At 46.2% G+C, this 16,930-nt stretch overlaps 1 protein-coding gene across 1 annotated transcript in view; it reads left to right on the forward strand.

The window, feature by feature from the left end:
* Window positions 1-6,529: 6,529 nt before the first annotated feature.
* nrxn3b (neurexin 3b) overlaps window positions 6,530-16,930 on the forward strand; it is a gene marked incomplete at both ends in the record, with an annotated part of 275,203 nt that continues 264,802 nt past the window's right edge. Inside the window, one exon of the mRNA XM_084439792.1 lies at window positions 6,530-7,223. Within this exon, the coding sequence (XP_084295918.1) occupies window positions 6,530-7,223 (694 nt within the window). The remainder of the gene's footprint in view (window positions 7,224-16,930) is intronic.

Below are 16,930 nucleotides of genomic sequence, written 5' to 3' on the forward strand. Positions count from 1 at the left end.
GCGTTTTGAAATTTTAGCGGCAGCCAGGCTGATAAATCAAATGCGGATTACATGATTTACGCAAAGATACTGAAAAAAAAAAATATATATATATGTCAAAGTAACGAGCCCTTTTTAAAAATGTAGGGAGTAGAAAGTACGATATTTTTGTTTTAAATGTAGGGAGTAAAAGTAAAAAGTTGTCAGAAAAAAAAAAACTTCTTAAAAGTACAAAGTAATGGCATTTTGTACTTAAGTACAGTAACGAAGTATTTCTACTTAAGTAAATCCCATCACTGGTGTTAGTGATGACTTGATGGTGATTTTATTATCAGTTGCCATCAACCTGCCATACGATAACAGATCAAAATTAACCTGGTGGCTAAATCTAGCATGTTTACTTTAGATTTTCATTAATATGCACTGTCTCTATTTAAACAAATAAATCTCAAATCTGATTCTGAGAGAGAAAGAGCAAGGGAAGAGCGGGGGGTAGATTGAGAGAGATAATGTGTGTGTGTGTGTGTGTGTGTGTGTGTTTGTGTGTGTATGTGTGTGTGTTTGTGTGTGTATGTGTGTGTGTGTGTGTGTGTGTGTGTGTGTGAGTGAGAGAGAGAGAGAGAGAGAGAGAGAGAGAGAGAGAGAGAGAGACTGAGAGAGCGAGTGAGCGAACAGCATGACTCAGGATCCCCTCAAAGAGTTGTAAGGAGACAACCTGTCACCTCACGGGTTCTGGTGTGTGGTCACATGTTGTATGTGCGGCAGCACAGCCATTCATTCTGCCTGCTAGTCTGTATGAGTGACTGCCTGCCTGTCTGTCTGTCATCCTGTCTGCCTGCCTGTCATCCTTTCTGTCTGCCTGTCTGTCGTCCTGTCTGTCATCCTGTCTGAATACCTGTCTGTCATCCTGTCTGTCTGCCCGTCTGTCATCCTGTCTGCCTGCCTGCCTGTCTGTCATCCTGTCTGTCTGCCTACCTGCCTGTTGCCTTGCCCCTTAGCTATAGGCCATAACAGAAGGAGGGAGACCACATCAATATTTGCTAGTCTGTCTACATCTATATTTGCCAGTTTTGAAACAGACATTCTATTCTAAAACTGTCTTGGCTGAACATAGCTTTAGTGTTCTGGTCTATATATATATATATATATATATATATATACAAGTTCTGTGCAAAAGTCTTAGGCAGCCACCAAAGAAAATAATGTTTCAAGCTATGTATCTAGGCAGTAAGTGTTCATTTACTTGTAACAACACTATATAAAACATTGGAATAAACACAAATATACATTAATACAAAAAAGTTATACAAATATATTAAGAATACAAAACAACTGTTCCATGGTAGGTTGGCAGTCAGAACAGAATCGGAGGCACTAGAAGGCACAAAAAAAACCATTGAATCATGGAGCAAAATGTGAATTTCTTGTTTTTAAAAGAAGTTGGTATTTTATGTGGCCTCCCATTAGAACACAAAATTCGCTTTGGTACACTGCTGTGTCATTTTACTAGTCCTGTGGTAAATGCTTACCAAGCTTCTTGCACAATTAGCCTACAGATTTTATTATTATTATTATTATTATTATTATTATACATGTTAATTTGTATTGTCTGTAATGTTAGCCTATATGTTGTTTTTACAAGCAAATAAACACTTACTATCCAGATACATATTAAAGCGACTTCCCGGCTTGACAATATGTAGGCTATTAAAGGATAGTGGGATCTTTAAATACATTTGTTGCCGAGGCCCACTAATTGGCTGTCTCTATAATGATTTAGGCTCTGCCAGGGATAATGAGCCCTTTATTTGAGAGAGAACTTAACAAAGAGCACGTGATGCTACACAGCGGGACAGTATGAGTTGCGTGTTATCAACATGTTTTTGAAATCATGAGTCTGTGCACATCATGCATGTGCGTGAGCGTAATGTATAATGTGCCCATGCTGATTTCTCCGTCCTGTTGTTTCTCAGGATCTATCTCCCCCCTCTCTTTCTCCTCCTCCATTTTCCCTCTCTCTTTTCCTGTCTCTCTTCAGGCGGAATTATTTATCTTTTCGTTATCATTTCACCATTAAGTGCATATTTGCTTTGATCTCCTTTGGATAGGCCGATCCGTAAATGTCACTGATTGTACTGCAGGGTACAATGTTTGTAGCCAAACACGGTTTGTTCTATTGAAAATCAGCATGAAAGTGATCACACATCCCACCTCTCCATTCAATGAGTGCTGTGGCTGTTCCAGTAGGCCTAGGGACATTCAGTGACCTTGGACAAAACGCTTTTCTAGTCTACACGCCTGCTCCACACAGTTCATTTCTTAACGTTTCTTGCGCTACACCGAAACAAATCACGTGTTCACTTTCCAATGTCCTCCAGCAGTTAGTTTTTGGAATACTAATTGTGAAGAGGGCCACCTACGCCGATGCGCACAAACTTTACGCACGGGAGGTTAAGTTAAAGGGACCAACTTTACCTCCGTCATTACCGGCTACGCCTTTAAATGGCGTGTTTCGGAGTGGACGGAGGGCGGACTGGAGCTGCTCGTGAGTGAGAATCGGCACGAGCCTGCCAGTTGCTCTGAGCGAGCGAGCGAGCGGAGCTGGGGGTTGCGCGCGCACAGAGCATGAGCTCGGGACCGCTGTTCACTACCGCGCTCCGCTGATAATAACCTTCCCGTCACCTCGCAGCCAGCATCAGCACCACTCCGCAACTGGAGAGCTTTTCCTACTAAATAGCGTTTGACGTTTAGATTTTTACTCTGGATTACAAGGCTTTCAGTCTGGATGTGTTAGTAGTAAGAGAAAGGTAAGGAGTTATACTTCTTTTCTTTTTTTTAACAAAAAAAACAACAACAAACAGAAATACCAAATTTAGGCTACAACCTAATTTAAGCGTAACCTAGCCTACATTTAAGAATCAAGCTATTAACAATTTTAGGCTACTTCATGTCACGATAGGCCTGAACACAGAATTGACCAGTTTTTGAGATCTTCTGACGCTCAGGTCGATGTCGATTTTGGAAAGCATTTTTGGAGGATCAATCGATGGTTCATATAGTATTAAGAAATGCAGTCAAGGAGGAAAAACACTAGGCTATATTTCGTAAATGTACAGGAAGGGGAGTTTAATGCTCCCACTATTTGTGTAGTCGATTTCATGTTGAGGTCAAAGCACGCATGAGAAAGTTTCTACCCATTGAGCGTCTGTGAAATCGCACCACACATTTCGTTGCATGAGCATTCAGACGTAGAATAGTGCCTGCCTCAGCACAGCAGACCACGATTCAAGGGAAAAATAAGTTAGATGATGCAAAAATGCTTCAGCACGATATAAACCGCCTCTACGGGCATGCAATTGCACGTTTTAAAAGGGACCGAACGAACCCTGGAGGCACAAGAACTCCTCCTGGCCGCCACCGTGCGTGGGACAGGAGGAGAGCGGGTGTAATCTAGGCTAGGCTACCCCCACTTCCAACAGTCTTCCTTCCTTGATCCTTGTGAAATGATTTAGAGACTAGAGCCATTTAAATTAGGCGATTCATGTTTACAATTATTGGAACTGGTCACCATAGCCTGCAGTAGGCCTGATAGGCTACTATGAGACAGTTAGGCTATCCTTTTTGCTTCATTATTTGGAACGGATGGCGCGAGGGCATTAGAATGTCACATTGGATTTTAGCCTATTATTTGTTTCATGGAATAAATCATTTAAATTTCAAGGACAGAGCTATAGGCCTATATGTCGCGTTTTAGTTTGATGATCACTTTTCATATGCTTCATTCAAAATAACTGTCCACTCACGGGATATATTCAGAATATTACATATGAGCTATGCCTACAGCTTATATAGGCTATTAACAGTTGTTTTGAATGATAGACCAAGTACACAGACGCAGAGTGCTAGGCCTCCAAGTCGATGTTTTGAACGTGGATCCAGCGGGTCAGGACAGGCCTGCCCGACGGTTCCGAGCTCAGATGCGTGTCAGAGTCTATTTGTCGTGATCTTGATGTCAGATTGAATCATCCCCCTCAAGTGTAGATTGTGACAGACAGGTGACACAGCAGGAGACTGAAGGAGTTCAGCGAGAGCCGAAGTCGACAGTGTGTCAATAAATCCGCAACACTGAAGCCAAATGCATCATTTATGCCCAGTCAGTGTCTATACCGTATCCTGTGGTCATCGCATAGCCTCTGGTATTCATCAATAATTAAACATTATGCCCCTGGCAATATAGGCATTAGGCTATGCAGCATGTTCTTTTAAAGACATGTACATCGGGCATAAACGTGAATGAGGTTGGGTGGAGATATTGATTTGCCATTACAGCCTGTCAATGAAACTCAATTTTGTTCTAGTGAGGGAGGGACACCTGACACCACAGTAGGTCATGTGTACACAATAACTCAAATTAATTGAACAGAGCCAGCAGGCAGTTTTCATAGATGACCGGGTGTCAGGTTCCATGGGCCCATCCTCCCTTAGCTGATTAGGGCCACAGCGACTAGAGGAACCTAAACAGGTAAGCTACATCATCAGCTGGTACCAGTCTGGTCTCCTCATAGGGGCCATGGTCATGGTTCTGTTCCGTACAATCAGCTTACCCTTCAAAACCTTTTAACCTCTCTGACAGACCCACTGGGAACACCTTACACACACATGCGGACACACACGTCAACATGTCTGTGTCGTCAGAGAGAGCGTGTACACGCGCACGCACACACACACACACACACACACACACACACACACACACGTCAACATGTATGTGTTGTCAGTTGTCAGAGAGAGCGTGTACACACACACACACACACACACACACACACACACACACACACACACACACACACACACACACACACACACATTGCATAGGTATTGGTTACGAGAGCTCAATAGCAGCCTGCTGCAGATAGATTAACTATTCAAGGCAGGTGGTTAAAGAACCTATTGTGTTGCACTGTGCTCTGGTGTCACCATGATTGGACGGGGGCTTTTGTCTGGGGAGGAGCACATCTCCAAAACAACTGCAAAGGCACAGGGCTGGAAAAGTACACACACACACACACACACACACACACACACACACACACACACACACACACACACACACACACACACACACACACACACCAAAAAAACATAGAAGAGCCCAGTTCTAAATCATCTGTGGGATCTTTGAACCCCTCATTAAAAACAAGTGATTTCCTCTTTGGAGAAGATGTGTGCCAGTAGAAGGTGTACGCCAGTATGAAAGCCTTATTCCCAATTCTGCGTTATTATTTGCGTGTTTGTGTAAGCGCGGCATGCACAAGAAAAGGCATTCGTAAACATTTTCTTTTCTTTTACAATTATGGGCTTCCATAAAGTAGAGGGGAGCATCGTAACATCTTTATGAATAGCTGTTTATGCTTGTAATCCCCCAAAGACATGCAAATGAGTGGGGATGTGAAGATAATTAGTCATATTTACAAGGCTGCTGCAGACCCATGGGAGCGGGTGGGTTGATGTGAGGAGTCACACTCATGTTCTGGCTCAGCTCGATGGATCAGGCTCGCCACAGCTGCTGTGGAGGAAATTACAGTGTCATTCATCTATTGATTGTTAATTCGCCACTGTATATCTTGTGATGTGTTGCTATTATTTTTTTTGGGCCTTGAGCCTTCAGAGTGGAGCCGATGGCAGTTTCTATGATGAACTCCAGTTGCTTTTCAAATAAACTGGGTGATTGGGGAGGCCTGACAAGAAGTACAGTAGAAAAATGCCCATAAATGCTTAATGGTTGTAAATATTGGTTGCTTAATGACATTTAATGACTGTGGATAATCAATCAAATTCAGCATTTCCAAACCTCTACTGATTGTAGCACACAAAGAGAACCATGAATCTTCAAATTTGTTTATGGGTTGTTAAAAGCAATTCTCCAACATTGTGATGTGCTAGTATGGGCTCAGTTATACTACGGCTACTTTGCCAGCAGTATTTGTGTTTGTTTGAAAGTCAAAGGGATCTTTGCGGCGAGTGCAGATGCTTGGAGATAGATAGCAAAGATGGTGTTTTTATAGGATGATATACTTATAATATTTCTGCCATTCACAGTTTCACCACCTGTGGGCCTGAACCAGAAAGCCGTGGGACCATGGGACCTGGACTTGGATCTGCAGCCAAGATGGAGGCTGTGTGCTGCAAACCAGGAAGCCGCCTCAAAGGAAACTCATCTGGCTTCCCTCTCAATCACTGATGGAACATGCTAATGATCAGCCTGGGCTCACTTCTCAATCCTATCCCTATTAGTAGAAAATCGGGATACTTCTCCACATCTCAGTGCTCAGACTTGGATTAGAAGACTTCCATTCAATGGCCTCTGCCCACTCACTTCAATCAACATCAAATTGACATCACAGGGATATTGTGGCACCCTCCTGACAAATAAATCTGTGGGATATACACTAAATACATATTTAACTCTCATTCTATCAGATGCTGTTATCAATCTGAGGATATCTCCCTTTAACTCCAATTGGTATATCCTACGCGTTGTTTCTCTACCATGAGTCCATCTAACCTCCCCCAGCGTGTGCTGCTTCTCAGTGCCCTCTTCGGCCTGGTCTGGGGCCTGGAGTTCACCGGCGCCAAGGGCCAGTGGGCCCGGTACCCACGCTGGGACGCCAGCACCAGAAGTGACCTCACCTTCCAGTTCAAAACCGGTACGAGCGACGCCCTGCTTCTCTACTTTGACGACGGCGGCTTCTGCGACTTCCTGCTCCTGACAGTGGCGGAGGGGAAGCTGCAGCTGCGCTTCAGCGTGGACTGCGCCGAGACGACCGTCACCTCCGACAAGTTGGTCAACGACAGCCGCTGGCACTTCGCCACCATCAGCCGGCACAACCTGCGGACCGTGCTAGCGCTGGACGGCCAGACCAAGGCGGACGAGGTGCGACCCCAGCGCCAGTTCATGAAGATCGTCAGCGACCTCTTCCTGGGGGGCGTTCCCGGGGACATCCGCGACTCGGCCGTCACGCTGCCCTCTGTCAGGGAGCTGCCGCCGTTCGAGGGAGTTATCACGGACCTGAGCTACGCCAACAAGGCCGCCACCCTCGTCGACAGTCAGAAAGTCCGTCTAGAGATGATGGGTCTGTGCACGGAGAACCCCTGTGAGAACGGAGGCAGCTGCTCGCTGGCGGACGGAGAACCGTACTGCGACTGCTCCAAAACAGGATATGGAGGTCGATACTGCACGGAAGGTAGGGTGCTCTATTCCAAACTCTGTCGAGTGTTGAGGGCACACCGCTAGCACGTTAATGTGTTCACTTTTCCCCCCATTTATCTCAATGAGGTACATTGTTAATACATGAAAACACCCTTCATGTAACGGAGAAACATTGCATTATGGATTATGGATAAATGCTTCTCGTGTCTTAGTCAGGTTATATTTGCTTTGTTCCATCAACTGTCAAGCAGATCAGCTGCTCTGAGTTATGGCATGTACAGAACATAATGGTATTTAACAGTATTCCATTTTTTTCCCCAAAGGCCAGCTCTGACTTCATCTATGCGTGTGTGACCACGCACTCCATAGAAAACATGTGTAAGGGTCCACCCAGTGATGAGTAACCATTCTGAGTCCAGAAGACAGGCCACAAGCTAAAGTATCACCTGCACTCTCAGAATGAAGGTTTCTAAAACAGTTGTTCAGTTGTTCCTATAGGGCAGCCCTCTGAAACCCCCTTGGTTCCTGGTAGAACTGTCTATGGGTAAAAAAATTGTTTAATCTAGAACCAAAAAGGGGGTTGTAAAGGGGTATTTATTTTCGGAGGAATTCTCTACAGGGACAACTAAAGAATTTAAAAAAATGATTCTAGTTAGCACCTCACTGTCTGAGAGTGTAGGCATTAGCTTATGAAGCTTGTGTGTCTTTTATTAAGTTCTGGTACTTTACATTTTGGCTTAAATTACGAGTACTTTCCTATGTGGGCGCCAGCGCTCTTAACTGAGTTCATTTGAAAATGTAAAAAAGTTACTGCTGTTCTGGAATGTTATTGGAAGTGGCTCTTTGATATATTCTCTCCTGTACTCCATTATTGCTTGCAATGAGAAAGTGGTGCACAGATACAATATTGTCTGATAAGAGTCACATTACAACCTTCAGTTCTTTTTCTATATTCAGCTCCTGAGTGACACCAGAAGGTATATAACGGTTTGATAAAGAAAACAGATTAATCTTTCCTCTCCTCTTCTACTAAGACTGTTCTTCTTTTCTGGGTACCTTACTGGGATGCAGTACTCTGAAAAAGCCCATACTAACCTTATAGTTGGAATATACATTACTTAAAACTAAGAGTAATAGTTGACACGTTTTTCACTCTGGGTTGCCTTTTGTGAATGACTACTAGCGAGATGAGACATAGCTCCCAAGGATACTGCATCTCCTGCTCCAGGTCTACCATTTTATATGTAACTCATATATATATCTCCATAAAGGAATAGTGACGAGACCCTGTCAGTACAATACTTACACACCGCTGTAAATTATCTTCTCTTCTGTGATGTTATATGTCCCTCCTCCATCTGTCAGGGTTCTAAAGGGTAGGCCCATGGTGAGTTGCCTTCACTGCTGACCCACTTCCTGCTTGCCGATGTCACACGCATGTGGCTGGAGGGTGTGACTCCATTTTGAATCAGAGGGGGAATGCACACTGAATATACATCTTCCTGGGCTTAGATTGTGTCACGTTCTCTCATTTTTTGGGGGGCCGAGGACGAAAAGCGGGTTATGCTTCTGGTATAAATAGGTTACATCTGGCATTTTTTTGTGGCTAGCTAGTAATAGCTTGTATCTGAAGGACACCAGTTCATCTTCTCGGATCAGTATTAACACCCCCAGCAGAGAAGCCTCAGCCCCACTCAGAGCCGCGTGTGGGTTCTGTAGTCCACGTCGTGTAGTCAGGCGGATTCTCTGGCGCTGTCTGGCCCCGCAGACGTGCCATTACCCTCCCCCCTCTCCCCTGTCTAATGGAGAGATGGGGAGGAGATCTGGTCCGGTCGTCTGAGAGCTCCCTGCGGGCTGTCGGGGGAACTCTTGACATCCCTCTCTTAAAACAACCCAGATTTGAGGTCGTCTTTGTCATCCCAGTGGTTGAATAGAGGGGCCATTCCAGCACCCTCAGGGTGGCGCCTCTGATTCGCTAACCACCCCTGTGGGCGCAGAGTGAGGACAAGCAGCGCCATTAGACGAGAGTACTAACGGTACTGGTTGTTAACCATCCCTCTGTGTCGGACACACAGCTTCCCAGGCTGTGTAGGACAGGGTCGTAAAGGAGAGAGAGAGAGAGAGGGGGGGGGGAAGATATAGCTCCCCAGCCGGTGCCCTCCCGCCCCCCCCAACCTTCCTCTCTCTCTCTCTCTCTCTCTCTCTCTCTCTCTCTCTCTCCCTGAGATTAATTGATGTGGCTGATTGTTGATTGTGCCGCGGAGACGAGGAGCCATAATTAGGAGGATAATGAGACCAGAAATGGCTAATTTGCCCAGGAAACACCGGGACAGATACCCGAGTAAATCCATACTGCCGGCTAAGGCTTCTGAGATTTGTATTGTTATGTTTACAGCTGTTGTAGCGATGCCCTTGTATTTGTTGTTGTTTTTCTATCAAGGCTGTCTCTCCCTTGGTTTTGTGTTTAGTGTAAGCTACAAACACACACACATTATTTTTGCCTCTCGCCTTGCAGAGAAGCAACTGTTTCTAACGCTTGTCTCTCTCAGAGAGCTGTTGCATATGTGTGTGTGTTTATTGTTGCTTCATGCCAGCCTTAAGGAAAATGAGAGCAAGCTGTCAAATCTGTAAGTGTTAGTGTGTGCCGGCTGGCTGTATGGTTGAAGCCTTACTATCAGAATCAAGAGCCAGGAGCATCTTAGAACAGACAGATGGCTGACTGTGGCCTGTGAAGCATCTATCCTGAGCTGGAGCTGTGGATGAGTGACTGAAGCTTGGGCTGAGGCTGAGGCTGGGATAATGTCTCATGCCTGGCCAGTCACGGGATGATGACCGTGTGAGCATTAGTCCTGCTGACATCATCCCCATCAAGCTCATCATTAGCATCCGAGCACGATGCCCTCCCCCAGCAACCACATGCTCAGCATCAGCCTACAACCACCATCACTAATACTACCACCACCATCACTAATACTACCACCACCATCACTACTACTACCACCACCATCACTACTACTACCACCACCACCATCACTAATACTACCATCACTACTACTACCACCACCATCACTACTACTACCACCACCATCACTAATACTACCACCATCATCACTACTACTACCACCACCACCATCACTACTACTAACACCACCATCACTAATACTACCACCACCATCACTACTACTACCACCACCACCATCATCACTACTACTACCACCACCACCATCACTAATACTACCACCACCATCACTTCTACTACCACCATCATCACTAATACTACCACCACCACCATCACTAATACTACCACCACCACCATCACTACTACTACCACCACCATCACTAATACTACCACCACCACCATCACTACTACTACCACCACCATCACTACTACTGCCACCACCATCACTACTACCACCATCACTACTACTACCATCACCATCACTACTACCACCACCATCACTACTACTACCACCACCATCACTAATACTACCACCATCATCACTAATACTACCACCACCATCACTACTACCACCACCACCATCACTAATACTACCACCATCATCACTAATACTACCATCACCATCACTACTACTACCACCACCATCACTACTACCACCACCACCATCACTAATACTACCACCATCATCACTAATACTACCATCACCATCACTAATACTACAACCTTCATCACTACTACCACCACCACCATCACTACTACTACTACCACCACCATCACAAATACTACCGCCACCATCACTACTACTACCACTTCCATCACCACCACCACTAACCACCACCACTGCCCTCCCCCAGCAAGCGTATCCTCAGCATGAGCCTACCAGCACCATCACTAATACTACCACCATCATCAGTAATATTACCACCATCATCACTACTACTACCACCACCATCACTAATACTACAACCATCATCACTACTACTACCACCACCATCACTATTACTACCACCATCATCAGTAATACTACCACCACCATCCCTACTACTACCACCACCACCACTACTACTACCACCACCATCACTAATACTACAACCATCATCACTACTACTACCACCACCATCACTATTACTACCACCATCATCAGTAATACTACCACCATCATCACTACTACTACCACCACCATCACTAATACTACAACCATCATCACTACTACTACTACCACCACCATCACTAATACTACAACCATCATCACTACTACTACTACCACCACCATCCCTACTACTACCGCCACCACAATCACTATTACTACCACAACCATCACTAATACTACCACCACCATCACTACTACTACCACCACCATCACTAATACTACCACCACCATCACTACTACTACCACCACCATCAATACTACTACCACCACCATCACTATTACTACCACCACAATCACTAATACTACCACCACCACCATCACTACTACCATCACCGTCACTAATACTACCACCATCATCACTAACACTACCAACACCATCACTACTACTACCATCACTAACATCACTACTACCACCACCACCATCACTAATACTACCACCACCATCACTACTACTACTACCACCACCACCATCACTACTACTACCAACACCATCATTAATACTACCACCACCATCGCTACTACTACCACCAACATCACTAATACTACCACCACCATCACTACCACCACCACCACCACCACCATCACTAAAACTACCACCACCTTCACAATTATTACCACCATCATTACTAATACTACCACCACAAACACTAATACTACCACCATCATCACTAATACTACTACCACCACCATCACTAATACTACCACCATCATCACTTATACATCACTAATACATCTTAGAACAGACAGATGGCTGACTGTGGCCTGTGAAGCATCTATCCTGAGCTGGAGCGGTGGAAGAGCGACTGAGGCTTGGGCTGGGGCTGAGGCTCGGATAATGTCCCATGCTCGGCCAGTCACGGGATGATGACTGTGTTAGCATTAGTCCCGTTGACATCATCCTCATCAAGCTCATCATTAGCATCCGAGCACGATGCCCTCCCCCAGCAACCACATGCTCAGCATCAGCCTACCACCACCATCACTAATACTACCACCATCATCACTAATACACCATCACTACTACTACCACCACCACCATCACTACTACTACCACCACCATCACTAATACTACCACCACCATCACTACTACTACCACCACCATCACTAATACTACCACATCCATCACTAATACTAACACCACCATCACTAATACTACCACTACCATCACTACTGCTACCACCACCATCACTAATACTACCACCACCACCATCACTACTACTACCACCACCATCACTACTACTACCATCACTATCACTAATACTACCACCACCACATTCGCTAATATTACCACGACCGTCACTAATACTACCACCACAATCACTATTACTAACACCACCATCACTAATACTACCACCACCATCACTAATACTACCGTCACCATCACTACTACTTCCACCACCACCACTAATACTACCACCACCATCACTAATACTACTGCCACCACCATCACTACGACTACCACCACCATCACTAATACTAACACCACTATCACTAATACTACCACCACCATCACTACTACTACCAGCACAATCACAAATACCACCACCACCACCATCACTAATACTACCACCACCATCACTATTACTAACACCACCATCACTAATACTACCACCACCATCACTAATACTATCATCACCATCACTACTACTACCACCACCATCACCACCATCACTAATACTTCCACCACCACCACTAATACTACCACCACCATCACTAATACTACTGCCACCACCTTCACTATGACTACCACCAACATGACTAATGCTATCACCACCATCACTAATACTACTACCACCTCCATCACTAATACTGCCACCACAATCACTAATACTACCACCACCACCACTACCACAACCACCAATAATACTACCACCACCATCACTAATACTACCACCACCATCACTAATACTACCACCATCATCACTAATACATCACTAATACATCTTAGAACAGACAGATGGCTGACTGTGGCCTGTGAAGCATCTATCCTGAGCTGGAGCTGCAGACGAGCGACTGAAGCTTGGGCTGGGGCTGAGGCTGAGGCTGGGATAATGTCTCATGCTCGGCCAATCATTGGATGATGACTGTGTTAGAATTAGTCCTGCTGACATCATCCCCATCAAGCTCATCATTAGCATCCGAGCACGATGCCCTCCCCCAGCCCCCATATCCTCAGCATCAGCCTACCACCACCATCACTAATACTACCACCATCATCACTAATACTACCACCACCATCACTACTACTACCACCACCATCACTAATACTACCATCACTACTACTACCACCACCATCACTAATACTACCACCACCATCACTAATACTACTACCACCACCATCACTACTACTACCACCACCACCACCATCACTACTACTACCATCACCATCACTAGTACTACCACCTCCATCACTAATACTAACACCACCATCACTAATACTACCACCACCATCACTAGTACTACCACCTCCATCACTAATACTAACACCACCATCACTAATACTACCACCACCATCACTACTACCACCACCATCACTACTACTACCACCACCACCTTCACTAATACTACCACCACCATCACTACTACTACCACCACCATCACTAGTACTACCAACTCCATCACGAATACTAACACCACCATCACTAATACTACCACCACCATCACTACTACTACCACCATCATCACTAATAGTACAACCACCATCACTAATACTACCACCATCATCATTAATACTACCACCACCATCACTACTACTACCACCACCATCACTAATACTAACACCACCATCACTAATACTACCATCATCATCACTACTACCACCACCACCACCATCACGAATACTACCACCACTAATACAACAACAACCATCACTAATACTACCACCATCACTACTACCACCACCATCACTAATACTACCACCACCATCACTACTACTACTACCACCATCATCACTAATACTACCACCAACATCACTAATACTACCACAACCATCACTAATACTACCACCTACACTACTACCACCACTATCACTACTACTACCAACACCATCACTACTACTACCAGCACCATCTCTTATGCTACCACCACCACCATCACAATTACTACCACCACCATCACTAATACTTCTACCACCACCAACACTGTCACTACTACTCCTACTACTACTGTAACCAGGGAGTAGCTAAAGGACTGTATGACTTTAGGAAGGGCTGGCTATCTAACTAATTCTGAGCTAGATGGGCAGTGTAGGAGGATAGAGGCAGGGGGCGACAGCAACCCTTTAAACTAGCATATAATATTGAATAAACATATATATCATAATATATAATAATACAAGCTATAACTCAGCTAATCACACTATAATACTCAAACCCAATACTAGATTAGCGGTTAAACTAAACAATACAGACAACTAAACACACAGCAATGTATCAAATATAAACAAACACATTTATTCATACAAATTATATATACATCCCAATATAGTCCCTCCCGCCGGCCACACACACACACTCACTCACACACACGGTACCTGGCCTGAAAAGGCTTCGAGTCCCGGACTGAAAAAGAGCGCGTTGAGGCCTGGTTGGAGCTCGTAGGTGATTTGAGAGGAAGGCAGCAGATTGGGGGGGGGTGACGTAGCAACTGGAAGGGAATGGGGCGTCTTCGTAGTAAACGAAGAGGTGTGAAGAGGCGTGAAGAGGTGTGAAGAGGTTCAGCTCCGGTGATCCGGTCCGCTCCGGTGGTGTTGGCGATCGGTCGCAATTCACCTCGGAGGCGACGGCTTCGTTTGGCTTTAGTCTTCTTTCTCGGCTAGTTATGCGCCAACGTTAGTAGCCGGCGGCTAGCAAGGCTGGCTAACGGGAACACACAGCTAAACCGGCTAGCGCTGTTAGCTCACTACAAACGCTGAACTCCCGCGGTGATGCGGGTAGCTAGAGATCTACTACTAACAGTCAGGCAGGTCTCCTAGACAGCATCACACAGTAGGCTACACAGTAACGAGTCCACCTTGAAGAGGCTAATCTTTCTATACTTCGCCGACTTTCTGGCTGATCGGGACGTGACCGCTCTTCCTCACCTAACACACAGACTACCTCAGGGCTCGTGCCATAAAACAGAAAACATGCGTCAAGTCACGTACGCCAATCAAAACCACGCCCACTAACCTGGCGCTTGCTAAATACTTAACATATCTTATATAAATCTTAACTGAACTTATATATACTAACAATAACAATGTACACCTTCATAAGTGTATATGAAATGTATGGCAATAATAAGGAAAATAACAGGGGAAAATAGAGCTGATTTGGGGAAACTAAGACTAAGATTGTGGGCCTTCATAACAGCCGCCCCATGAAACCCTCGGTTTCATTTAACTATGGAAGGCACACTGGCTAGGCTGCTCTAGCAGCGTGAGGTATGAGGTGACAGTGTCCTTTGTGATTTGAGGGAGCTCGATCAGGCGTGCCACAGGTCGGGTGTAAGTGCGACCACCAACGTCCACGACGGCCGTCCGCACCCTTCCATCCTGACCCGGCAGGACCTTGGTCACTCTGCCCGTCTGCCAGGCGGCGCGTGGAAGGGACTGGTCGATCACCAGTACCACGGCACCTTCGGACAAGTTGTCCCTCTCCCTCGTCCACTTCTGCCTGACTTGCAGGGTCGGCAGGTAGTGCAGTATGAACTGCCTCCAAAACTGGTCCGCGAGCACCTGGCTGTGCCTCCACCATCTTCTTCCGGTGAGCTCTGCAGGGTCGTAGACTACCTGAGGCAGTGCAGAGTCTCGCCGCCCCATCAGCAAGAAGTTGGGCGTAATGGGATCCAGATCTGCTACATCACTGGAGGTATAGCCTAGGGGCCGGGAGTTCAAGATGCCCTCAATCTCTGCTAGTACAGTCTCCAGCACCTCATCTGTAGGCACCTTCTGTCCGAGAATCGTACGCAGGACGTTCTTTACTGAGCGAATCTCCCGCTCCCAGGCTCCCCCGAAGTGTGGAGCATTTGGGGGGTTGAACTCAAACTTCACTTGCTGGGAGGCGAGTCTGTCACGGGCCTCCTCAGTCATCGCGGCGTAGCTTGCCCTCAGCTCGGCCTCACCACCGACGAAGTTGGTGCCTCTGTCCGACCGGAGGGTCTTAGGGGTCCCTCGCCTGGAGGTGAACCTCTTGAAGGACATGAGGAAGCTGTCGCTTGTGAGCTGGTGCAGAACTTCCAGGTGCATTGCTCTCGTCGTCAGGCAGGTGTAGATGATGCCCCACCGCTTTTCTGAGGCTCGCCGGTTCCGGACTAGGAGTGGCCCGAAACAGTCGACCCCAGTGGAGTGGAATGGAGCCTGTCTCAGTCGCAGCCGGTCCTCGGGCAGGTCGGACATCATGGGCTGCGGCGGGGTGGCTCGCCACCTCTGGCAGTCCGAGCAGGACCGTTGATATCTCCGTACCGCCTCCCGTCCATGGAGGATCCAGAATCTCCGTCGTACCTCCGCGAAGACACGTTCTCCACCCGCGTGCTGCACTTTGTCATCATGGTGCTTGATGACCAACCTGGTGACCTGATGCTTAGTGGGAAGCACGATGGGATGCTTTGTGTCTAGGTCTAGATCTTGAGCGCGGCGCAGTCTGCCACCCAC

Source organism: Borostomias antarcticus, assembly GCF_949987555.1.
Source record: "Borostomias antarcticus genome assembly, chromosome: 6".
NCBI lineage: Eukaryota > Metazoa > Chordata > Actinopteri > Stomiiformes > Stomiidae > Borostomias > Borostomias antarcticus.